Source organism: Sorex araneus, chromosome 5 (genome assembly GCF_027595985.1).
Source record: "Sorex araneus isolate mSorAra2 chromosome 5, mSorAra2.pri, whole genome shotgun sequence".
Classification (NCBI taxonomy): Eukaryota; Metazoa; Chordata; class Mammalia; order Eulipotyphla; family Soricidae; genus Sorex; species Sorex araneus.
Window position 1 is genome coordinate 115,799,283 of NC_073306.1, and position 26,212 is coordinate 115,825,494.

General features: G+C 56.5%; 1 protein-coding gene across 4 annotated transcripts in view; it reads right to left on the minus strand.

Moving 5' to 3' along the window:
- Nucleotides 1–7,785: 7,785 nt before the first annotated feature.
- Nucleotides 7,786–26,212, minus strand: part of BCL2L1 (BCL2 like 1) — a 53,494-nt gene continuing 35,067 nt past the window's right edge. For all 4 annotated transcript variants that reach the window (XM_055138195.1, XM_055138193.1, XM_055138194.1 and 1 more), the window contains exon 3: nucleotides 7,786–9,361. In XM_055138195.1, coding sequence (XP_054994170.1) covers nucleotides 9,224–9,361 — 138 coding nt within the window. In that variant the 3' untranslated portion in view covers nucleotides 7,786–9,223. The remainder of the gene's footprint in view (nucleotides 9,362–26,212) is intronic.

Genomic DNA, 26,212 nt, shown 5'->3' on the forward strand with positions numbered 1-26,212 from the left:
GTCAGCATCACGTCTCCGAAAGAACATGATCACACCAAGTCTCCCCAGGCAGACTGGTCCAGGCTGAGAACTCCGGAGCCTTCTTGGCATGGGACGGGCAGATTCCCCTCTCTGTCGGAAGACACAGCAGCCCACGTGTTGTCACACCCAACACCCTCTGACAGAACAACGGCTCAGCTCCACAGCTGAACCTCCTCAAGCTGCCAAGCCACCCCATTTTTCCAGCTTGGGCTGCGGGACAACTCCAAATCATGTAGTAATATCAGCCCGGTAGGATCACAGAAAAATTTGACGGAAGGTTGCACGGAAGCCCACCAAGCTCAATGGGTCTAAACAATAACGCACAGGCTCAGCTAGCACCAAGCAGCACGACAGACCCTCACACAGCGACGTCAGTAACATCATTGTGAGACAGAACGAAGGTCACAAATTCACCTTTGTAGATCTACGGCATGGGAGAGCCTGGCAAGCTCCCTGTGGTACATTCATATGCCAGAACCAAGGGTTTTGGGATGGGTCTCATTCCCCTGACCCTGAAAGAGCCTCCAATGCGGCACCGTTGGGAAGGATGAGTAAAAAGAGGCTTCAAAATCCTAGGGCTAGGACAAATGGAGATGTTACTGAGACCGCTTCAGAAAATCGACAATCAATGGGATGAGGATGATGATGAGATCTAAGTTTTGGTAATTCTATTTTTCTTTCTGTTGTAATAAATGATATGAAGTAAATTTGTGCCTGCAAGGGGGTAGGCTATGGGGGTGTGTGTGTGTGAAACTGGGACACTGGTGGAGAGAAGGACACACTGGTGGTGGGGCTGGTGTTGGAACATTTAATGTCTGAAACAACTGTGTTATGGATAACGTGGAACTCACAGTGCTATTCTAAATCTTTTTTTAAAAAAAAGAAAATTTACTCCATGGGGCTGGAGTGATAGCACAGTGGGTAGGGTGTTTGCCTTGCATGCGGCCGACCTGGGTTCTATTCCCAGCATCCCATATGGTCCCCTGAGCGCCGCCAGGAGTAATTCCTGAGAATTCCTGAGTGCATAAGCCAGGAGTAAGCCCTGTGCAATGCTGAGTGTGACCCAAAAAGCAAAAAAAAAAAAAAAAGAAGAAGAAGAAGAAAATTTACTCCAAGTACTGCCGGGCTGATCCTTGTGGTCCCTTCTCACCTTAGGACCTAAGTATTGAGTGGCCTGGGGTCTCCTGAGCATTCTTGGAAGGTACCTCCCTTCCTACAAAAAGAATAATTTAAAATGGGAAATATAATTTTTCCATCCAGAACTTTGACAAGTATTAGAAAATTAATAGTGTTGGCAAGGCAGTAGGAATCAGGCATCTGTTGCCAGTCAGTTCAGACTGTGGCCATCTCTACACATATACATACAAACACATGTATGCACACACACATATCTGTGTGTGTATCACTGTATCACTGTCATCCCATCGTTCATCGATTTACTCGAGTGGGCGCCAGTAATGCCTCCATTCATCCCAGCCCTGAGATTTTAGCAACCTCTCCTTATTCATCTTTCCCAATGATTGGAGGCTCTTTCAGGGTCAGGGGAATGAGACCTGTTATTGTTACTGTTTTTGGCATATCGAATACACCACGGGGAGCTTGCCAGGCTCTGCCGTGTGGGCAGGATACTCTCGGTAGCTTGCTGGGCTCTCTGAGAGGCATCTATCTATCTATCTATCTATATATGTATATAGGTATGTGTATAGATATATATATCTCATCTATGATTTTATGGAAAATGGATAGGGAATGTCATGATGTGTCACGCAGCTGCTTCGCGGCCGCACAGTCCAGAAATATGTTCATTCATGCGTGAGGTTTGGCTCGAGTGTATGGAAAGCAGCCTGGGGTATGGCAGCAGTTGGGTAGCGGAGGTCGGCTGCCGGGGCTGGGTACCTTGGGGCGGGGAGGGCTCTCACCCGCCCCCCTCTGGGGCACCCCAAGTGGAAACAGCCTCTGGCGCGAAGTCCAGTGGCATGGTTATGGGAGCCTCAACTTATGCTCCCTTCCCGGAGAAGCAGCGTGTGTGTGTGTGTGTGTATATATATAATATATAATATATATATACACACACATGCACACTTGCATACATGTACATACATAGACACACACATATGCCAAACGATGGTCACATGAGGTCGACTGCAGTGTTTGGACCTGCAAACCTCAAACTTTGAGGCCTCTCAGGTCCTTCCTGCCTGCAGCAGTCTCAGCCCCCTGAGGGGCCCGCAGTTCTCAGTCCTGGGAAGGGCCTTACCTCTCCCCCAGGGCCCTTCTGCTGGGCCCTTGCAGGGGCCTAGAGTGACCCCTGGGGAGGGCAGGAGGGAGGAGAGCTGATAAATCCTTCTGGTATTTATGCTCTGGCCTCCTGGCTCCATGTTCTGCACTGTCTGCATCTTGTTGTTGTTGTTTGTCACACCCAGGGGAACTCAGGGCTGAATCCTGGCTCTGTGGTCAGGGATTGCTCCTACCTGTGCTCTGGGAACCATAGGGGTGGGTGCTGGGATCAAGCCTGGTCAGCCATGTGCAGGGCCAGTGTCCTCGGGCCCCGCAGCCCCACCCTGGACTGGCTCCTGCCTTTCCCCGCCTCACTTTCCCGCCTCTCACACTCCTCGGCCCCAAATCTTCACGTTAGGCTTCACTTTGGGGAAACCTAGATCCATCCAGTTCAGTTTGGGACAGCTGGAATCCCCAGATTAATTCAAGGGGGTCCTTAGAACTGGGGCGGGGGTGGGGGGCCTGACAAAGCCTGATAAAATCAATATGGTATTCTTGTCAATCTGAAATCTTGCAGAAAATCAACATAACATCGGCATCGCCATTCCACCAGGGAGGACTGATGTCCTCCCGGATGTATTTTACTGGTGAATAAACTCTGGCACAGAGAGGCTGAGTCACTTGTCTAAGGGCACCCAGCTACCCAGGCAGTCTGGCTTCAGAGTCCTGCTCTGAGCCATGGCACCATCTTACCTCTCCCACTCGGGGTGAAGTGAGTCCTGCCCAGGCTGGCCTCTTCCCTTCAGGATCTGCCTTCACAGGGACCCACTGCAAGGTTCTGGGAGCCACCCGCAGAGTTGTTTTCCAGGTGCCGAGGGAGCTTAGCATGCAGTCCTGGTGGAACTAGTGTGCTACACGGGACCCCCCCAGCCACATAGAGATGCTTCACCGCCGAAGGGTCTGCAGCTAAGGACGGCTCATAGTTGTCACAGTGTGGAGCAGGGTGTGTGTGTGTGGAGAGATGATACAGTGGATAAGGCATTTGCCTCGCACAAGCAGCTGATCTGGGTTCCCAGAGCACTGCTAAGGGTGATTCTTGAGTACACAGTCAAGAGTAAGCCCGGAGCACTGCTGGGTGTGGCCCCCAAACCAAAAATAAATAAACAATTGTGGTATGACATGGAAGCATCTTTGCATCGTTTGCGTGTTTGGCTTCATTTGCTGTGCTAGGGCAGGGAGTCTTTTTTTATTGGTTAGTGCACACAGGGACAAGGCTTCCAGACAGGGCCGAAGAGATGGTGCAGGGGTTAAGGAACTTGCCTTGCATGCAGCCAGCCTGAGCATTGCAGCCGTCACTCTGTGGCACCCCTGGATACCCCGAAAACAAGTCTCCCAGACAACCATTTCCCAAGCAGGCACACAAGCATTCTTGTGGTCTAGCTCTGCATTGGATTTATATTTATTTAAATTTCATTTCCAGGGGCTGGAGTGATAATACAGCAGATAGGGCATTTGCCTTGCACGCGGCCAACCCGGGTTCGATTCCCAGCATCCCATATGGTCCCCTGAGCACTGTCAGGACTAATTCCTGAGTGCATGAGCCAGGAGTAACTCCTGTGCTTCGCCGGATGTGACCCAAAAAGAAAAAAAAATTCATTTCCACAAGATAATTTCTTCTTTGTAGCATCATGTTTTACGACTTCAGGGGCTGGAGCCAGAGGAAAGCGGGTAGGGTGTTTGCCTTGCACGTGGTGGGCAACCCCGGGCACCCCACCTGGTTCCCCTGAGCTTGTCAGAAGCAATTCCTGAGTGCAAAGCCAGGAGTAAGCCCTCAGCATAGCCAGTGTGAACCCCACCACCACCCAAAAATGCCTTCCTCAAATGTTAAGATTGGCAACTAATCTTTGTCTATGTGTCTTCTTTGGTTTTAAATAAATATCCATGCACTGATGTTAGAATTCTGGTCATATGGAGTCTTAATTCCTCCCTAAATAATTTAAACTATCCTATTTCAGTAGATCCACACATGAATAATTAGTTTGAATAATTCCAATGATAAAAAGCCTTGTGAATCTTATGAAATTTAAATGTCCTGATTAAAGCATTCAATTTCTTTTCTTTCCCTCCACTTCTCTCTTTCCTTAGTGCTACATAGAGCTGACACAGTTTTAATCTTTCCATTTTCTCAAGAAGGGGGTTCAAAAGCTTTTTTCTTTTTTTTAGTTTTTGGGCCACACCCAGGAATTCTCAGGGGTCACTCCTGGCTCTATGTTCAAGAATCACTCCTGGTGGTGCTTGGGGGACCATATGGGATGCCAAGGATAGAACCCAGGTCGGCTGTGTGCAAGGCAAATGCCCTCTCTGCTGTGCTATGACTCCTGCTCTGGTTCAAAAGCTTTATGTCTTTCAATGTGTTCTGGAAATCATCCTTATTTTTTTTAATTTATTTTGATTTTTTTTTTGGCCACACCCGGCTGTGCTTAGGGCTTACTCGTGACTCTGTGCTCAGGGATCAGGTGACCTTAGGGGTGCTGGGATCAGCTGTAATGCAACATACCTGCTGTGTGATAGTTCTGGCCCCTCGTCGTTATTTTAAAATACCCCCAAATTAAAAAGTTCACTGGGATTGGAAATCTACTTGATCACAATATTGTTTTCTGTATTTGTATTAAAGAAAGGGAAGAACTCCTAGAGTATTTAAATATAGTGATAAGGTTTGCCCTTCAAGCTACTTTTCTCTGTGCTCAGGGATCATATGGCCTCACGTAAGGCTTATGGGTGGGAGGGATTGAGCCTAGGTCTGCCACAGGCAAGTCAAGAGCCCTGTCCGCTAAACTCCCTCTCCTGCCACTGTGTGAATCTTTTTAATTCAAAAAACCTCATATAAAAATAGTTGTGCTCTGGACCCAGGGGATGGCTCCTTTCTCTCCTCATAAAAACATAATATATAGAAACGGTGAAATTTCCCCCACGACTCAGTCTGAAGCCCCATCCGGCTTTCCCTCCCGTACAATTTCAGGGTTTCATGCATGTGCCTTGGCTGGATACAAGGTTTCAAAAATTGTGGACCGCTAATTATTCAGGAGGACAATGGTAACAGTGCACAGTATTTACATAACACTACTACGTTACCATTTTGGTCAAACAACAAAACCCATAGAAAAACAAAATGAAAACACACACACACACAAAAAGGGGCAGAAGGGTCGAAATGCCTTCTTGTGTTTATGCAAAAGCGTTTCTGGGAGGATATCTAGAACCTGTGGAGAGCCCCTGAGCGGTCAGGTGAGAGGGGCAGGTGAGGTGAGGCGGGCTGAGCTAGGGGGAAGGCAGGAAGCTCTGGTCCTGGATGGAGGAGAACGGTGACCCTGGCGAGCCGCGGTGCGCTCGGAAGCTGCTCCCCAGGCTTGGAAACGCGCAGGTCTTCCAGGAGAGCAGGACGTGAGATCAAGGACGGCCAGGATGCGGGGACGAGGGTGGCGCCCAGGCCGGCCACCAGGGGGCAGCCAAGCCCGCTCCTGAGCGCGCCAGGCAGGCCCCGCCCCCAGCCCGCTCCCAGCCGCCGCTCCCCGACCCCCGCCGCAGTCACGTGGACCTCGGCGCGGCGCCCCCGTGTCACGGAGGGTGGGCTCCTCCTGGGCACGCCGCCCCTCCTTGTCCGACGTTCGCCTCTCGCCCAAGCGCTTAGGCCGTGCATCCCGCCGTGCCCGCATCGCGACGCACGGGCCCTGCTCACACCCGTGCCACGGAGGACAAAGCCCAGGGGCGAGGGGGGTCGCCAGAGCAGGCACTCCCTGGCCTGTCCCCGACACGCCGACTCTGGCTTCCTCGCTGGTCTCCAGGTTTCCACTTCCAGAACCTTCTCCACACAGCAGTCAGAGGGGAACTGTGAGGCGCTGAGCTTAGGACAAACCAGTTTCTGACCCCAATGAGCGTGACATCTGCCTGGTGCCTTTGCTGCCCTTCCCCAGGACCCCGCTTCTTGCCTCCCTCTTGTCTTTTTGGACAGCAACCCAGCCATGCTCAGGGGTTACTTACTCCTGGCGGTGCCTTGGGGACCATATCGGACGCTGGGGACTGGATGCAGGCTGGCCGTGGGTGGGCAAAGCAAACGACGCCCCACCTGCTGTACTATCTCCCCGCCCCTCCTCTCCTCTCAATTCTTAACCACTCTTTGTTTCGGGGCAACACCCTGCAGTACTTGGGGGTATTCCTGGTTCAGTGCTCAGGAGACCTCCGTGGAAGCGCATGGGGCACCAACCATCTGCAGTGCCAGGAATCACACTGAGGTCAGCCATGAGAGGGAGGCGCCCTAGCTCCTTGCTCTCTCCCCGACCCCGGACAGGCTAGGACACTCGTCGTGAGCCCCTTGGTCTGCACTTGCCTCCCAAGCACGCTTCGTTTCTGTGATTATAATGGTTCCAATTCCAAAAATTCAAACCACGTTTGGTGGCTATCCTTTCAAGCTATCGCTGTTCTTGTTCTCTGGGGGGGGGTATGGGGGGTGCTCCTAAAGCAGTGCTTGGGGTCCGGCCACTCCTGGAGACACCTGACTTGAAGCTGCTGTGCTCCCCCGCTGGCCTCTAGCGCCATCTCTAGTTCATCAGCATGTCCCGTGGGGTCTCTAAGACACCATCCTGGGGAGCTGGAGTGACGGTACAGCACGGAGGGAGCCTGCCTTCCCTGTGGCTGGCCCGGGTTTAATCCCCGGCACTCTCTACGGTTTCACGAGCCAGTCAGGAGGCATCCCTGAGCTCAGATCCAGGAGTAAGCCCTGCGCATCACCGGTGTGGCTCCCCTTCCAAAAAAAAGGTCATCTTGGCTGGAAAAATAGTTCCGGAGCACATGCATTGCATGCAGGAGCCCAGGTTTGATCCCTGGCACCCCAAGTCTCCTGAGTACTACCAGGAGCAGCCCCAAGCACTGAGCTGGGAGTAGAATAGTGTGGTCTCAAACTCCAACGTAAAAAACGTCATTCCTGTCTGCTCTTCATTTCTTTTTGTTTTGTTCTTTGGATCGCACCTCGAAATGCTCAGGGATTACTCCTGGCTCTGCACTATTATTTCTGGCAGTGCTGGAGGGACCATATGGGGTGCAGGGGATCAAACTTGGTTTGGCCATGTGCAAGGCAAATGCCCTCCCTGCTGTGCTATGGCTCCCTACTCTCCTCGCTAAACATGCTGTTGTGCTTTCTTGCTATGCTTCATCCTGCTTCCACCTCCGCCCTGCAACAGCCCAAGTCACCCTGATCCTGCTGCTTCCGTGCTGAGATAGAAGTGTGGGAAGGCCTGGGCTCTGCTCGCTGCAGATGTCCGCTGCCCGCTGAGTCCTTGCAAGGGGGCTCAGGAAACCCGTGTCACATGGCCATTTCACCTACACTGTCAGCCCCTCTGGGCAGGAACTGCTCTGGCCAGGGTGGAGAAATTCAGGCTGAGAGGGAAGAAGGGACTTGTCCAAAGCCCTCCCCCATGGCAGCAAGGCTGGCGCCAGGCCCCAGTGCCCTGCGGCCCCCCGTTCCCCGGCCCACACAAGAGAATCCAGGCCCTGTTCACTGAGTCAACACAGTTTATTACTGAACTGCACTTTCACCTTCACACAGACTATTTCAAAGAGCTGGAACAAGTGAGGGGCGGGGGCAGGGGAGAGGCAGGGGCCCCTCAGGAGCTAGGACCCCCGGGCAGGGCAGGGCAGGGCAGGGAGCGTCAGGCCGTTCAGTCTCCGGGCACCAGCTCTCCACGTGCACACGCACAGCAAGCCAGCAGCTCCTCACACATAAATACAGACACGCTTAACAAAAATAGTATATCATCTTCACAAGGAATAAAAACTAGTCTCGAATATGTACAGCAGAGAGCCCGGGGTGGCCAGGGCTGGGCCGGGACCCCGAGGGGGACAGGCCACGAGCGGAGCAGAGGAGAGAGGGAGGCCTGCGGGCTCCTGGCCGGGGCACCCTCCCCTCGGCAGCCCGGCTGCGCAGGCGGACCGGGCGGGCCCTCTGCTGGGCCGCCTCCCCGCTCTGCGCCGGGCTCTGTCCTGCCCTTCCTGCCTGAGGTAGGGAAGACCCGACAGCTCCCCTTCACCTCTGCCAAGGCCCCTGAGCCCCTGGACCAGAGGGGCGACAGCCTAGGGCGAAGGTGCCACAGGCTGATCTTACAGAAGGCGAGGCAGCTGAAGCCATCGACAGCTCTGGGGTGCCGTCCCGGGCCCCCCGTTGGTCCCTCGGTCACGGTCATGGGAGCCAGGAGGGGAAGGGGACTGGGGTGGTGCTGCCAGCAAGGCCCACCCTAGCTTTGGCATGGGGTGTTTCCTGCAGCTAAGCCCCTCCTTTCCCGCTGGGGGACGCTGGGCCTGGGGGGTGGGGGGAGGGGGAACTCCGGCCAGGCCAGAGGTGGGGAGAGGGTCCTGGTCCTTGCTTCCTTATCTCAAGCAGCCTGAATTCCTAAACTAGTCAGAAGTGGCCCCTCCAAAGCTCTTGGGAAGCGGGGGATGAAAGAAGGGGAGTCTGGGTCCTGGGGGAGGGGGGCGGGGGGCGGGGTCAGAGGGTGATCAATTCTGAGGCCACGAACATCAAAACGAAGGCAATCTAGTCTCTTTCTGGGGAAAAGGGTCAGAAAACTCTCCAGCTCCCTGGCAGGAAAGCATTCCTGGGGAAGCGAAGGGAGACGGGGGTTCCACCACTCGGGGAGGGCCCTCCAGCGCCCCCAGCCACCCCCACCCCCCGCCTGCCAGCTTCCAGGGGGCAGATGTGGGGGAAACCTTGCGGATCTGAGGCCAGGAGAGCTGCACCGTGGGGGGAAGGTGGCGCGCACGGAAGCATGGTGAATCTAGGAAACTAACTGCAGGGCCGGTGGAGGCCCAACCCGGGGCGGGTGGCGGCGTGGGTGGCACGAAGGAGTGAGTTCTCCTGGTGGCGACGGTGGCCGGGCAGAGGGACGTGTCGAGGAGTGGAGCGGGGTGCGAGGGTGAGGGGGTGGTCAGTGTCTGGTCATTTCCGACTGAAGAGCGAGCCCAGCAGAACCACGCCAGCCACAGTCACGCCCGTCAGGATCCAGCGGTTGATGCGTTCCTGGCCCTTCCGGCTCTCAGCCGCCGCGTTGTTCCCGTAGAGTTCCACAAAGGTGTCCTGCGGGCGGGAGGAGAGGGGCTGTTAGAGCCGGGCGCAGTGGGCACGCGCGGGACCCACTTTGGGCCGGATCAAGGGGTGGGTAAGTGGGGAATCGGCCCCTTGGCGGAGAAGGGAGCCTGGCATGGCTGAGAAAATGCCAATGGGAAGGAGCCCGCCCCAGGCTGGCGTGAAGGGGGGGTGGCGAGATGGCAGGAGGCTGGTGGCTGGGCAGGCTGGTGACAGTGCAGGGCCAGTGGGAGCCGGGAGGGGCTTCTGGTTCAGCTCAAGCGCAGTGCTCAGCCAGGAGGCGGCCCAGCCCCTCCACGGGGAACCCCCAAAGGGGGCTGGGACCCTCAGCCAGAGGTTCTAGCCTTGACGGAGCGATAGTCCAGTGGGCAGGGCACGGGCCTAGCATATGGCCGAGCCGGGTTCTATCCATGGCATCTCAAATGGTCCCCCTGAACCACGCCAGGAGTGATTCCTGAGAGCAGAATCCAGCCAACTGTTGCGTGACACTCCTTCTCCCTCTGCCAACCCCCCTACACCCAAATCCCAACCAACCAGAGGCTTTTGCTTCCTCCACGGGCACAGCCGGCCAAGGTGGGTCGCTGAGTGGTGGAGCAGGGAGGCCAGCTCTGGAAGCAGGCACATGCATGTCTGTGTGTGTCCCCATCCCCAGGGCTGTGTCCCCTACTCCCCCCAGGCTTGGTCCAGTGGGAGGGAAGCAGAAGCCAGTCAGGAGGGAAGCACGTGACACGGCAGGAGGAGCTTTGGGCCCGATCAGCAGGGCCCAGGGTGTCGGGCTCGGATTCGCTGGTGGGGCAGGGAGAGGGAGCTGGCAGTCAGTCCCCTCTGGTGAGGAAGCTCTGGGCCCCAACTGTCCTCTAATCTGTCAACAACGCTGCAACTGAGGATGCCTTTCCCTCTTCCAGACGGGAAACTGGGGCCTCAGACGAAGGCCAGCGAGGGGGCCTGACCCAGAAATGGGTGCGTACCCCGAGGGACGGGATCGCCGGCTGGCTCTGGGCCCACGTCCGTACCTCTCCACCGGAAGTCTACCCCGAGGTAGGCATCTTCCGTACCCAGGGCCCACCTGAGAAGCCCGGAGGACTGGCGGGTACCCGCCTGGCCCCACGCTGGTTCTCTGCCCGCAGAGACCAGGTCACAGCACACTCGAGCCTCAGCTCCTACCCCTCTTCTGTCGCCACTGAACCCCCCATCCCGGGCCCCGGCAGCTTGCCTGGAGACTTCTTGATTTCTCAGAAGCAGGGAGCGAGGTGGCAGGAGGGCGGGCCAGGGCTCTACTCAGCCCACATCACTGCCAACTCGTCCCCGCCCCCAGGGTGCCCTCACCTGCAACACCCCGCACTTCCGTCCCGGGGCCCGGCCTCTGCCATGGCACCCTCGAGCCGCACAGTCTCGGTGCTCCAACAGCTGGAGTTCAGGGAGGAGGCCGCCGCCCTCACTGTCCACCGCCCTCCTCCATTCCCCGGGGATCGCCCAAGTGCCAGCCCTGTGGACGCCCTCCCTGGCCACCTTGTCTGAAAGGGGACACAGACACAGAGGTTTATTTTTTTCTTTTCCCTTTTAATTTTGTCTTCAGGGGAGGGCCCCACCCCCCACACTAGAGTACTCGGGGCTTCTCCTGGCTCTGCACTCAGGGATCATTCCTGGCAGTGCTCAGGGGACCACAGGTGATGCCAGGGATAGGGTGGGGTCAGTGGCCTGCAAGGCAAGCATCTTACCCACTATGATATTGCTTTGCTCCAGCCCCCAGAAGCTACACGTGTTTTGGCTTTTGGGTCACACCTGGCAATGCTCAGGGGTTACTCCTGGTTGTGCGCTCAGGAATTACTCCTGGCGGTGCTCAGGGGACCATACGGGATGCCAGGGATGGAACCCAGGTTGACCTCACGCAAGGCAAATGCTCTAACCACTGTACTATCATTCCGGCCCCAAGACGTGACACTCTGACTTGCCTACTGCACTGACAGGGCCTGATGAGAGGTCAGATCCCATTTCGTTTCACTGCACGCAGGTGTGGAGTTGGGACCGCACACTCCTGAGGGCAGGCACTGCGGGTCTAGTTCATGTTCATCAGAATCCCCAGGGGGCCACAGACCTGAGCCCCATTTTCCTAGAGAAAACTGAGGCTCGGAGTCAGGATGCTGGCCTGAGGTCACCCGGCTAACAGGAGCCAGAGCCAGCACAGGAGCCCAGGAGGCCTGCCCATGAGAAAGGACGGTGAGGGGAGCCCAGGGGGTGCAGGGCAGGGCTGTGCTTCCCCGGCACCCCTGCAGGTGACAGCAGGTAAGAAAACTCCTCCACCAGTTTTGACTTTTCTGGTAACAGATGAAGAGGCAGGCGCAGGAAGTCATGCAAAAGCTTGATCTGTGACAATGACAAGAAAGAGACCTGGGCCACGGGAGCATGAGAGAAACGAGGCTGTGGCCGAAGGTCCTGTGATCCCAAGGGACTAAATGTCCCACAAGAAACCAGGGACACTGGGGCTGCTGCCAAAGCGCGAGGCCTGGCTCCCTCTCTGGGAACTTCCCGCAGCCCAGGGCTGGCCGGCACTGGAGACTGCGGGTCCGGGGGCCGGCCGGAGTAAACAGGCTGTCCCTGCACGGGCACAAAGCACTCACTGTGCAGGAACGGCCATTCCAGGGTGGAGCGAGCCTTTTCACGTCAGCACCATAGAGAACGGGCCGGCCCAGCCCCCACGCCCGCATTCCTGGCGGGGACAGCTCCCGCGGAAGGCAGAGTGGGAGTCCCAGAGGGCCTTGGATTGTGGGGATTGCTTTTGCAGAGCGCAAAATGGGGCGTGCTGTTCCCGGGCGGGTGCCGGGGAGGCAGCGGTGTGGGCATATTTAGCCCATGGTTCACACGACACACTTGGAAACAAACACAGCCATTTTCTCAGCGGGTGACCGCGCTGGATAAATAAACAGGGCTGCACAGCGGCGGCCTGGAGAAGCCGAGATAAGCCCCCCGCCCGCTCCCTGGTGGCCCTGGCCAGAGTGGGGACAGTGGGCTGGGGAAAGGCTGGGTGACTGTCTCTCTAGCCGGCCTGGAGCAGGGGGCGGTGTTCAGGGCCACAGGGGCCAGGAGGCGGCTAACATCCTCCACAGGACGCCCAAGCCCGCCAGGACCACCTCCTCAGCTTCCTGCAGTTCCCAACAGCCAGGGGGTCTTGGCCTTGCTGGTGGGGCCCTTGGGCGGGGGGAGACGGCGCACGAGGCAGCCCATGGCTTGTATGCGGGAGAGGCCTGGCCTCAGCTCCACCCCTGCACGGTCTCCTGAGCATCGCAGCGGGTGATCCCCAAGCACTCCAGGGAGTCGCCCCTCAAGTACCAGTGGGCGTGGCCAAAAGTCAAAATAGAACGTGGGTCCCCGGGAGATGCCAAGGCTGTGAGCAATTTCAAAGTCCTCCTTCTAAGAGGCAGCACAGGTGGGTGGCCCTGTGCCACACGTTCTGGGCCATGCCCCTGCCCGCCACATCCCCTCCAGGTCATCTTCCCTGCACCCCTCTCCCTCTGCCAACTGCCCCGTCTCAGCCTACAAGACTCCACCGTGTCTTCCCATGGGGATTCCTCCTTCTCCATCCTTCTACTCAGATGTGTCCCTGCAATGTCCCCTGGGTCCTGCGCAACGTCAGTCAGTCTGTCCTGAGCCCCCACCCCGCTCTCTGGCAGGCGCTGCAGCCCAAGCAGCAAGCGAGGCCCCGTGACAGGGCGTTAGCGCTGGTGCTGGTGCCGCTACCGCCTGAGCCTGGCTTCCTCGATGAGGCTGACGTCACCCCCACAGGTGATGCAAAACACTCCGGGCTATTACACTGTGTGGCTCTCCAAGGGTCACACACGTCAAGCTCCGCCACCAACGGCAATGGTCTTCAAGTGCGCTGGGAGGCAACTGGGGCGAAAAGGGCTGCAGGAGTCCTTGGGAGCAGGGGCGGGGGAAAGCCTTCGCTCAGGAGGAGCAGAGACACATGGGCACGCTGAGCGGAGTCGCGGCTGGGAGACGGGTCCTGGGGAGGGGGCAGGGCATATCTGGCCGTGGCACAGCACACCAGCCTGGGAGGGTCTCTGAGAAAGGGAGGCTCCATGTGGGGCCTCCCCGGCCACGCACGCGCGCCAGCCCTTCCTGCCCCCAGCCCAGGGGGGTTATGATGAGAGCTGCGTGACATGGTAATAGGCTCACGGAGGAGGAAAAAAAAATCTGGGGCGCACAGGAGAATGTTCCCACAGAAGCAAGGGTGCAGAGGAGCTGAGGCGGCTCCCTCCAGGGGGCAAGGAGAGATGAGCACCCCTTGGCTGGTGTCCTCTGCCAGGGATCAAGCTGGACCCATGCTGGGAGCTAGAGCCCTTTCCAGACCTGACTGTCTCCAGCTCGCTCTCAGCCTCGAGGCTGCTCGGACGACGGCCAAGGTGCCCAGGATACCCTGCCGGCCCCGGGCTGCTGGCCCTCCTCGAGCCGGCCCAGTCCTCAGTTCCCACCATCTCGCTCCAGGCTTGGTCCTAACGGTGCGACGTGACACTGGTCACGCCATCCCTGCGGCATGGGATTCAGAATCGCTCTGCTGGCAGCGGCTCTGGTGATGGTGCTCGCGCCTTGTGGCCGGCACGTCCCCCTGAGCTGTCCTCCCTGGCCACAGGCACAAGCTCGTCTGTGAGGGGATGAACAATCTCTCAGCCCATCTCCCCTCCTAGACCGCGGGCCATCCCGCCACTCGTCTTCTCCAGAGCCTGGTGCTGTGTCTGCAATACAGCAGGCAGGCGCGTGTCAAATGGCCTTAGGTGAACAAGGGAAGCAGCTACTGACATTACTTGGCCCTCTGACGGCCGTCTCTGCTCTGCATGTGTGGAAAGGGGGCTTCAGGGCGCAGTACTCAAAGTGGTGGGCCTAGGCCTGCTCATTCTGACGCCCCGCCGCTCTCCGCTGATGCCACCCCTTCCCAGGCAACCCAGAGCTGTGCCTGGGTGGCGGGAGCAGCAGCTGATGCTTCCCGAGTTCCTCCCCCACAGAGCACACTCCTGGGAAGTGTCACCACCCTCTGCCGGAGTATGGCTGACCCAGCGTGCAGCTGCTGACCTGCGACCTGCCTGGGTCACACAGCAGGTGGGGGAGCCGGCTGGCCTGCCTGGCACCAGCAACGGAGCGCCGACGCCGATATTCCAAACTCGATGCAGTGCTCTGCGCCTTTCCAAAAGGGAGAGGCTCCGGGCCAGGCATACAGGTCGAGGCACGGTACGTGGCGGGCACGCGTCAGCCCTGAAGCCTGAGCCACAGCACCGCCAGGCCCCAGCGCTGCCGGGCAGGAATGGAGGGAGAACGGTCACGGGCCAGGCAGTGCACTTGAGGCCGAGGGAGCGCTCACTCGAAGGCGGCAACACCAAGACCTACCCAAAGCAAGGAAGCCATTTTTTTTTTCTTTTTGGGTCACACCCGGCAATGCACAGGGGTCGCTCCTGGCTCTGCACTCAGGGATTACTCCTGGCGGTGCTCAGGGGACCATATGGGATGCTGGGATTCGAACCCAAGTCGGCCGCGTGCAAGGCAAACGCCCTACCCGCTATGCTATCGCTCCAGCCCCAGGGAAGCCATTTTTAAGGTGGGGACACCAGGAGGAGCAACAAGCCCCTGATTCTGGGCCGGGGCCCTGGTCCCTCGAGGAAGGCAAAGGTGGCCCGAGGTCAGCAGCTGACAGAATGTGTTCTGGCCCCTCGTCAGCTGAGGGGAACTGGGTACCACAGGAAAAGGATGTGACGCAGCCCAGGAGGGAAAGTGAAACCCTTCCGCCCTGGCTCCAGTGGGGAACAAGAGTCTATGAGACGGGCCCTTCCTTCCTCCAGGCCCACCGCTTCCTTCCTGCAGTTATTTTGGGAAAGAGGTAGGTGGAGAAGAGGAAGGGGCTCCCAGCAGCCCAGGGAAAGTGCCAGGCACAGCTGGGCACGCCAAGCCCCGGCGTCCTGGCGGCCCTGCATGGGCAGGCCCTGAGCCACTCACAGTCACTGTCTGCCCTCGGCCTCAGTTTCCCCGAGGGAGAGGCCGCTAAGTGCCTGCTAAGTAGACAAGCAAGGCCTTCCGTGTTCAGCGGTCCCTGGGAGAGGGCAGGGAGGGTGGGGGCTGGGGAGAGGAAAGGTCTTATCTCTCTCCTGGCAGTGCGCGGCAGGCGGCGACTCGGAAGAAGTGAGGTTTGTGGTTGGAATCCACTTCCCTTGGCCTTCCTGGGGGAGCCGTTGGGGCAGCAACGCGAGAGGAGCACAGACTCTCTCCTGCCCTGGGGGGGTGCGGGCCGGGGAGGCGGGGAGCGGGTGGGCCGGAGAGACCATTCCAGAACTGTGCAGGCACCTCACTCTGCAAGCCCGGCTGCCTCTCCCCTCCTGCGCCTCAGTTTCCCCTGTTGGATGCATAGCATAAGCAGTAGTGCTGTGCCTGGGGGGTGCTGGCCCTGGGTGAGGGCAGGTGGCCTTGGGGCTCCGGGCTGGGCTGGGCGTCCTGGGGGAGCCATGCCACCGCGGCTGTGGGAATACTCGGGAGTATCCTCAGAGCCAACTTCATCTTTCTCCAGCTCCCCGCCCCCTCATCAGCTGCCAGCCTCGCCTCCCCCACATCCTCCTCCCCATGAGTTCTAAGAAGCTCAGCCTGACAGATGTGCTCATTTCTCAGAAAAGGAAGTGGTTGTGCCGGGAGGAGATAACACCTCCGCTGGGGGATCGAGAAAGCTATCGGTCCGAGCAGCACGGCGTGGGCGCTCCACCTCTCAGCTCAGAAGCAGGGCGCCGGCTCCGACGCAGAGCGAGCACGCAGAGAGGCCCGACTGGGCACACGCAGGCTCGCCGAGAGGGGCTCCCGGCCGCCTTCCCTGGACGCCAGGGCTAAGACTGACAGAGCACTTACGATGCACCAGGCGAAATGCGAAGAGCTTCCTTAAGTATATGAAATCACTTAATCCTCACAATAACCCCAGGAAGTATGTGCTGCTATTACTCTCCAAGTCACAGATGAGGAAACAGGTGCAGGAAGGTCAAGTGACCTTCTGAAGGTCATAGAGTTTATAGGCGGAGGGGTGTGTGTGTGTGTGCGTGTGTGTGTGTTGGGATGAAGTCCAAGCAGCCTGGTTTGGGGGCCGGAGTGACAGTACAGCAGGTAGGACGCTTGCCTGGATGCAGCACCCCTTATGGTCCTCCAAGTCCCAAACAGGGACCTGAGGCCAGAGCCAGGAGTAAGCCCTGAGCACCACAGGGTGTGGGCCCCAAACAAAACAAAACAAAAACAAGTGACCTGGTTCGAGCCCAAGCCCCGAACAGGCCCCAGCGGCTGCGCTCTTTCCCTGGAACTCCCTCAGCTCACTCCTGCTGGCTTCCCGTCCCCTCTCAAGTACAGGGTCAATGCCCATTAGGCCCCTCCCTGCATCCAGGGAAACAAAGCGGGAGACTCACAGACGCGACCTTCCCCCTGGCACTTTCGGGCTTCCACGTGATGCTGCAATTCACCCTGACATTCCATTTCCTGGAAGGGGTTCAGAGAGGTGGCACAGCCAGGTCACACAGCAGGTACCCAGGGGTTCATCTCATCTCTGGGGCTGTCCCTGCTTCCCTCAGACGCTGTGAGCTTGTGATTAGGGACCTCCTCCCTCTGGGTTAGAGCCCTGCACCTGTGAACAGCAGGGACTTACGCAGGAGGGGCGGGGGTAGCAACCCACAGGTGACTCGGTGCAGCCTCTGGGGCCAGAGCTCTCCCCGCACCTCCTCTTCCTCCTGGGACCCATGTGTGGAGTGCTTCGGGGTGCCCAAGAGTCGTCCCTTCCCTTCTGCTCGAGCTGTCCCCAGTCTGGTGCCGGACGCGAGGACTGAGACTCAGCAGAGACGGGAGCATTTCGTGGCTCTATTACTAGCTTGCTTGGGGTGAGTCCATTCTCTGAGCTGGGGCTCTGGAAAGGCCTGGAACTTTCCTCCTCTGTGAAGTGAAGGGGACCATCTCAAAGGGCTCCTGTAGTGCAGCAGTGTGATGACGAGGACAGGACACACCCAGGGAGGAGAGGCGACCAGTCTCTCTCCCGGACACATACTGTGAAAGACCCAGCAGTGAGTAAGGGAACGAGACCAGAGCCAGAAATGAGTGTGTTCCCACATCCCCGCAAAGCCGGAGCACCCCTGCCTTTGAGCCTGCGGGAAGCCCGGGCTCGTCTGCACAGGGCAGCTCTGGAGGGCCAGGCCTTGCGAGGTTCTGCCCCGGGGCCTCAACCTCCTCACCCCAGCACCGCCTCCAACTAGCCCAGACAAGTCCCGGGTATTTTCAGCCACCTTTATCTGATGGGGAATGTTTGGAATTCCACAGCAGAAGGCACCAGTCCTGGAGGATTTGGGGATGGGAGCAAATCCCTGCAAACCACCCCCCCTCCACCCCATCCCTAACATGTACACACACTTCTGAACGCTCATCCCTGCAGCCCTTATAACCAGGACCTCAAGGCTCCCAAGGAGTTGCGTTTCCTCCGCTCCCATTCCCTCTGGCCTTCTCCCCGTCTGTCTCCATCCCAGCCCAGGGCAAAGGCCTTGAGGCCTGAGAAGGTGACAGTTGAGCCGGGAGAGCGGAGTCCAGAGCTGGTGGCGTCCAGGGAGGGCTCACCTGGAGGCTGGTCAGAGAGGCTGCACGAGCCCACCACCTCTGCCGCCACCAGGAGCCCAGAAGCCACTCGCTGACCTACCAGATGTGGCATGTCATCACCCAGAAATCTTTTTCTGTTTTTGCTTTTGGGCCATACCTGGCAATGCTTAGGGATTACTCTGAGCGTTGGCTCTACACTCAGGAATTACTCCTGGTGGTACTCTGGGGGACTATATGGGGTGCCAGGAATCGAACCTGGGTCAGGGGCATGCAAGGCAAATGCCCTATGCTCTGTACTCTCTCTCTGGCCTCTCACCCAGATACCTGGGATAGGATGATCTGCAGCACACAGAGGACCTCCTCTTTTTGTTTGATTTTGGGCCACACCTGCCAATGCTCCGGGGATATTCCTGGCTCTGTGCTCAGGAATGACTCCTGGTGGTGCTTGGGGGACCATATGGGGTGCTGCTGATCGCACCTGGGTCTGTCATGTGCAAGGCACATGCTGCATACTATCTCTGTGCTCCAAGAACCTCTTCTTTTATGGATGGAAAAATGAGACTCAGAAGAGGTGACTGGCTTCCCCAAGACTTGCTGGGCAATGTTGGGACCTGGTTCAATGCCTGTCTGCTGGAGGGCACTGGGACGAGCCCGGCATCCATCCTGCCTCTAAGCAAGAACGGCTGCACGGGCTTGGCAGCAGGAGCTGAGTCTGTGGGAAGCACCCAGTAAATGTTATTATTTTGTATAGCTAAAAATAAGTGGCCTCAATTGTGCTTTCTGTGGTGTATCTCATTATTTGTAGTCACAAACATAGAAAATAGCAGCGAATGTTTACTCGATACCTGCCTGAATTTTCAAAACCTTGCTAGCAAATCTCCCACCTCCCTCCCTCATTTCTCTGATGAGGAAACTGAGGCTGCATGAGACCACCAGCTACTGAGTGCAGGTGGAACGCACCAGGACAAAGGCTGCTTCTCCACCAGAGCGTGTGACTAAGCTCCGTCCGGAGAGCTGGGCCAGTGTGCTGACTCCTTCCATTCCCAGCTCAGTCCCTGCAGGGCCAGTCCCCACCCCCGCAGCCCCAAATCTGGCTGTTATCCTGGAAACCCACGTGATGGCAAGTCGCTTTGGTGGAGTTGTCAGCTGTATTTTCTATGACAGACCATACCCTACGCTGTGGGATGACCTACGTGGTTTTAGGAAGGACGAGACAAGATGCTCGGCTTAGCGTGAGATAGGCCTTCACTCCATCAATCGGTATCAAGTGCCCAAGGGGCTGGAGCGATAGCACAGCGGGTAGGGCATTTGCCTTGCACGCGGCCAACCCGGGTTAGATTCCCAGCATCCCCTCTGGTCCCCCGAGCACCGCCCCTATTTTCCTTTTTGATGCTCATTACCATCTGACATTTATTTTTCTGACTTTTCCCATTAAAATATAAACTTACGCTGGTAGGGATTTTCATCTGATTTAATACTGTTCTATCACCATCACTTAGCACAGTAACCCCTGTGCATTGCCGGTGTGACCCAAAAAGAAGAAAAAAAAAGGAAAAGGAAAATAAATGAAAAGAAGAGGGTTAGAGAGAAACCCGGAAGAGAGCAGGATTAGAACATGTGTTTAGGGAAAGCTTCCCTGAGAGGGGGCTCCTGACCAGGAGCCAGAACGAAGGGAGGGGAGCAGGCACTGCAGGGGCGGAGGAAAGGCGGAGAGAGGAGCAAGGCAAGTCCTAAGGCAGGAGCATAGTGTGGTGTTGCAGGAAAAGGAAGCAGCCGGAAGGCGAAGGCAAGTGAACCAGGGAAGCACAAGATCAGCAAATCCTTCCTGCTCCGCTTTCAAAATAGAATTCCAAGTCGGACTGCTTCTCATCTGCTTCCCTGACCCATCCGGACGGGGCTGCCGCCCGTCTCCTGGATGAGGACCCCTGAAAGCCATTTAAGGACGCCGTCTCGTCCTAGAGTGACATGCAAACCTGGCAGGGTTCTGGGCAGAGGGTGGACACGATTCTACTTGGGTGGTCGCGAGGGCAGACTTCGGCGCCACAGTATGAGTGAAAGGTCTGGTAGAGAGCAGACCTGGTCCTGTGGGTGACGGGTGGCGGCTTGGTCTGCATGGGGCAGGGACTCGGCTGGGAAGCTGCCAGAGTCAGAGTACTTTTAGGGAAAGTGGAGCCAAGAGGACTGATGGGCTGTGGGGGTTACGTGCCTCTCTGGTCCTACGCTTCTCATCTACAAAAGCAGGAGGAGATCTCTGAGGAATTTCCCCCAGCTTGACTGCTAGGGGGTCCCAGGTGAAGAAAGACAAACTTCCACTCTCATGGCAGTCAAGCCCTGGAGGGTGGATGGCAGTGAGAGGAGGAAGGAAGGCGGCTGGACGGAGGCAAGGAGTGCAGGGTCTGCCCAGGCTGTGGCCTGAACGTGGCCCAGCAGAACGGAGCCTGATGTGTGGGGTTTGTATCAGGAAAGGGCCCTGAGAGCCTGAGTGAGTGAATGAATGAAGGAAGCAATGCCACAGGCCGGGTGTGGGCAAGAACTGCCCAAGTTCTTCCACATGAGCAAGAGGTGAACCTGGCTCAAGGGATTCCTGTCCTGTCATTCCTTCTGCATCCAAAACGTTCCAGGCTGCGTCTCGAGTTCCCACTCCTCCGGAGTGGGGCACTGCCAGGTCGGAAGGCCAAAGGGCGCGCGCTGGGAGGAGCACGGCGACGAGGGGCCCATTCTAGCCGCAATTTCAGCTTCCTTCCTTTGGCTTTATCCCTGTGTCACTGCTATTATTACTTAATATTTTTTTCGGCCAACTGCCTCACTTAGAAAAGTTTAGATTGGGCTGGAGATAGTACTGTGGGGAGGGTGCTTGCGTCCCCCAAGCACCACCAGGAGTGATCTCTGAGTGCAGAGTGAGGAGTAAGCCCTGAGCACTGCCAGGTGTGCCTCAAAAATGTGAAAGGGGGGAGGGGAATGCTTAACAATTTTTGGGGACACTGTATTAAAATGTTTAATAACATTTAAGAAGCCTAAACCAGCTCTTCCTGCATCTTCCCCTTTCTTAGTGGCCGGCAGCTACCTCCCTTCCAGGCGCTGCCGGAACAACATGGAACCATCTTTACAGCCCAGCTCTCACCTGCCAGGAAATTCCTTTGGGTCTGTATTAAAAATCCATCCTGAATCCTACCAGCACCTCCACCGCTATCACTTGGTTCGTGCAAACATCACTTTCTGGTGTCTAGGAGAGCCCCCTCGGGCGCCGCCAGATCCGAATCGCCCAGCCCCGGGGCGAGAGCCCGCTCCCACGCAAGCCTTCCTCCGAGACCACTTTCTCTTCTGCTCACTGTTCTGGCCACACTCACCTCCTCACACTTCCTCAAACACGCTGATCGCTGATCGCACGCTTCTCACCTCAGGGCCTTTCCCTCGGCTCCCCTCTCTGGAATGTTCTTTCCAGTTACATAGTTCACACCCTCAGGTGGTGCGGATCTATACTCAAGCCTCCCCCTCAGAGACGCCCTTTCCCAATCAATGTCTTGAAAACAAACACCAAAAGTTGCTTACTCATCCCTCACCCTTGGTCTCATTCTTCCTTCTCAGAATGCAAAGGCCACGAAGGCAGCTATCCCAAGCAGCTGGACCGGTGTGTGGCAGAGAGTAGACCCCCAGTATTTGCAAAAAGAGTGGACAAAATGAAAAGGCAACTTAGCACTATGACAAACAGCAAACTGGCACCATTTGTCATGAATGGAAATCAACTAAAAATAAAAGCAATGACAATTACATTTCTTTTAAAGAAGCCAGGGAGATACTACAGGGAGGTTCAGGAGCTTGTCTCACATACAACTGACCCTGATTCAAGCCTTGGCACTGCAAACAGTCCCCTGAGCTCCTCTAGGTGTGACCCCCTGAGCACAGAGTCAGGAGTAGTTCCTGAATACTTCTGGGTGTGGCCCAAACTGGAACGCCATGATTTTTTTCCTAAAGCCCATAGCATATCACCTACAAACCTACAAATCCTCCTGAAGATCAGCAGTGCATGTATCGATCAGGGTCAAACACCTCTCCAAAGAAGACGCAGCGAGCTCCAGGGCAGGAGAAAGCTGAACCAGTTGTCCTGTGAGGACACGCGCGTGTCCTCAGCCCTGCCCGAGGGCAGACAACGGGATGGAATCTTGGGACAATGCAGCTAGGTGGACCAACGGCATATCTCAGGGGTTCAGAACATTTTCTTTTTGTGGAGGCCACACCCAGCAGTGCTCAGGGATTACCCCGGCTCTAAGCTCAGGAATCACTCCTAGTGGGGCTCGGGGACCACACTGAATGCCGGGAATGGAACCCAGGTGGCCGCATGCAAGGCCAGTGACCTGCCTGCTGTACTCCTGGGGTGGGGTGGGGGGAGGAACTGTCTTCACTGGGCCAGGCACTGAGCTGGCAGCTCGACTGCAGAGAACAAAGGCCAGAGAGGAGCGTGCCAGGCTTGGGAGCCTCCCGGGGCTGCACTGTGGGGGCCGGGCAGGCACAAACCTGTAGGTGAGGTCCGTGGAGACCAGACAGCTGAGAGCAGAAATAAAAACAGGCGAGGTCCCAGAGGGTGGCAGCTTCGATCCCGTAAACACCAGACAGGCCTGGGGGTTCAGGTGCAGGCCCGGGGGCGCAGCCAAGCGCAGGGGTCGGATGGGACCTTGCCTCCCAGACGACTGCCAGTGGAGCCGAGGAGAGGAATCCTGAGCCCTGCTGCTCCGCACGCCAGACGCCAGACATTGGGAGGAAAGAGAGCGGCCCTGCTCCCCGCCCCCACCCTGCAGATGGTCTCTTCCAGCACCCTCTGCAGCCCCAGCCGGCCCCGCCCACCAGCCGGCCCCCTCCAGGGGAACATCCTTTCCCCCATCCCACTAAGCAAACATGGCTGCAGGTGCAGGGGGTAAATCTAGAGCTGTTGAAACTGCCAGGCCAGCAACGCCTGACCTACATCTCCATGGTTGGGTGCATGCAAAGAAAAATACCAGGGATTTCCGTTGGTGTTCACCAGTGCAGCTGCCAAGAGAAGGCTGGGCCTCCCGAAGGCCTGAGCCGGCAGAGCAGGGCAAGGGGTGAGCTGGCTGGGAGAGGCCCCGGGCGGGTCGACATTCTTTCCTGGCCTTGAGAACCTCCCTAGATTGCAGAGCATTTTGATCTTTTCTTCCCTTCCCTGCCAAGGTTTTCCACAGAAGTTCTTGGCTTCCTCCCACCTCCCCACCTCCCCACCCCTTCTAGTATATTTTCTTTACTAAGGAGAGACAGAGGGGAAGAGGGTGAAAAAGAGAGTCAGGCAAAGAGAAAACGATTCCGTTCGGAAAAACAAAAAAGGCCTCTCCATTAGTTTTAGACAGAAAAAAGAAAAAAAAAAAGAGTAACTGGAGGCTTTATAGAGTCATGTGAAAGGGGCCTGGGGTGTGAGGGGCGGCGGATTTTCCCCCTCCCTGGTAGTGACCACCTGGCGGTGAACAAGTCAATGAAGCATCCTGGCCTCACATGTCTCTTCTGCCAAGCATGGTGGGTGAACCAGGCAATCTCTAAGGACCTCTCTTCAACCCCAAGGTGCTAGGGTCCTATCCCGAGGCTTCCCCTTGCCCCTCCGGGGAGCAGCGGGATGTCAGAAAAAATAAGCTCTCTTGGGAGACAAGAGGCCTGGGTTCTAATCCCAGCTTTGCTGTTTACCAGTTCACTGAGTGAGCCTGGCCAAGTTACGGTACCACTGAGGGAGTCTCACTTTCTTCATACTTACCACCGAACGTCTGAGCGCCACTGGTTGGAACCCGACACCCCTCACCCGCAGCAGAGCCCTGCTCTTGCCCTGGCACTGCCCGTCCTGTAAGCTTTAAGACCAGAGCTGCAATGTGGGGGAAGCGGCTTCACACCAGGCCTGTCTCATCTTCCACTACACAAGTGTGGGTGCCGGCCGGAGAGTACAGTGGGGCAGGCGCTTGCCTTCCACACTCCCCACTGGAAGGGGCAAGTTACAATGTTTTAGGATTACCAAGCTCCATTTCTCAGCCTTTCTTCCAACACCTCGGCCTCTTCCTTCTACTTTGGGGCCACACTCAGTAGCGCTCAGGAGCCCTCCCAGCTCAGCGCAAGGGACGGAGCCCAGGGCTCCTGCACACAAAGCATGTGCCCAACTCTGGGCCATCTGCCGCTTCTGGTCTCATTCTTCATGCGCATACTCAGGTCATCCTTCCAGAGTCCCTTTGCTTGCAATCTCCAAGCACAGAGGCGAAAGTGTTCTCTGAGAGGCCATGGAGTGGGGGGGGTTTCAGAATCCTGACCTGCCACTCACTTGCGGGGCAAGCTGGGCCTAACATTCAATTCTGAGTCTCCATGTCCACAGTTCTAAAATGGGTATAAGATCTACCCCAGCATGCTCAATCAATGTTTTCTATAATTAAAATTATGCCATGCAACCCATTTTTTTTTTTGCAACCCATTTTTTTTTGTACCTCCCACATTTGTAGATGATTCCATTTAGCTAAGTTGCTGAGAGCTAGGCCTTTATCTCCTTCTCTTCTCTCCCACTGGAGCAGTAAGCACATGACAGGTGTTCAAAGAGCATGTTACGGAGTAGGAGATGGGTTCTTCCTGAGGCATTATCCGCGGGGGCAACTGCCAGCAAGCAGCCACCAATCCTCCGGCATCACGTGGCAGCCTTCTCTTCAGTGACCCTGTGCTAAGCACTGAGAGGTGGAGATGGAGAGGAGCACGGACTACATGCAAGCGACACACACTCTTCCCTAATACGGTGGGAAATGGAGAAGCCAGACTCGCTCTCTAATGAGGGAACCAAATAATACAAACAAGTGGATGAGGCAGAGAGCCAGGAGCACCCACAGACTCTGGAGTGAATAAGAGTTTTTGCATCCAATAAATTGGATTTAGATTCTGTCCCGATTAGCATTTGACCTTGGAACTGTTATTTAAATGGTTTTAATCTTAGCTTTCTGGTGCCAGAGTGACAGTACAGCCCTAGTACAGCGGGTATGGCATTTGCCTTGCACACGGCAGACCCTGGTTCCATCCCCAGCATTCTGTATGATCCCTCGAGCAATACCAGGAGTAATTCCTGAGTCCAGAGCTAGAAGTAATGACCCCCAAAGCAAAAAAAAAAAAAAAAAACAACCCAAAACCAAAACCAAAAACCAAAACCAAACAACAATAACAATAACAACCCTTTAGCTTTCTGATCTGGGCAATGGGGACAAAAGTTTCCCAAGCAGGATTATTAAGAGGGTTAAAAATATGTTAACACAGGGGCTAGTGCGTTAGTACAGCGGGAGGGCATTTGCCTTGCAGGTGGCCGACCCAGGTTCGATTCCCATCATCCTGTATGATCCCCCAAGCTCTGGCAGCAGTGATTCCTGAGTGCAGAGCCAGGAGTAACCAGTGTGTATAGTAAGGTCTGACCCAAAAAAGAAAAAAAAAAGTTAACAGGGACCGGAGAGACAGTACAGAAGGAGCTTGCTGTCCGCCATATCCCTGGCACTGCATCCGATACCCCAAGCAGGTAGTGAATTGCTGAACACAGTCACAGAAACAAAGAAACAAAGCCAAAAATCAGGTACACAACAAATGGCAGCGACTACAGGGTTGGTAGTACATTCAACCACAGTGAAGTATGTCTCAGGTCCCTCGGACAGTCAATAGCTGCACACCAAGAACCAGTGATTTATGGTTCTCTGAATGACCGAAGCTCTGAATGAAAAAGGGTTCTTTCGATAAGATTCTTACAATGCCAGAGAGCTAGCACAGGGGTTAAGGTGCCAGTCTGTACACGGCTGACTCTGGCTAGAATCCCCAGCACTACATGTGGGCCCCAACACTGCTGAGTACGGCCCAAGTCCCAAAACAGTGAAACTGATGACGATGACAGTGGTAACGGTACCACCCCAGGCTGAGGAGGCGGCTCAGCACAGTGCATGGCCTTCCGTCAGACACAGGCAGCTCCCTGGCAGCGTGCTCTTTTGGCCAGTCACTTGCTGAGAGCCTGAGTCCTCATCTCTGCTGGGCTCTAAGAGCATCTTATTCCTCAGAGAGGGAGCCGAGGCTGTTTTTTGTTTTTGGTCATACCTGGGGATGCTCTGGGGTTACTCTTGGCTCTGCACTCGGGCATCACTGCTGGCAGTGCCTGGGGGACCATATGGGATTCCGGGGATGGAACCTGGGCTGGCTGAATGCAAGGCGAAAGTCCCCTCTCTGCTGTAGATCACTCTAGCCCAGTCAAGGGTATTTAAGAGCACA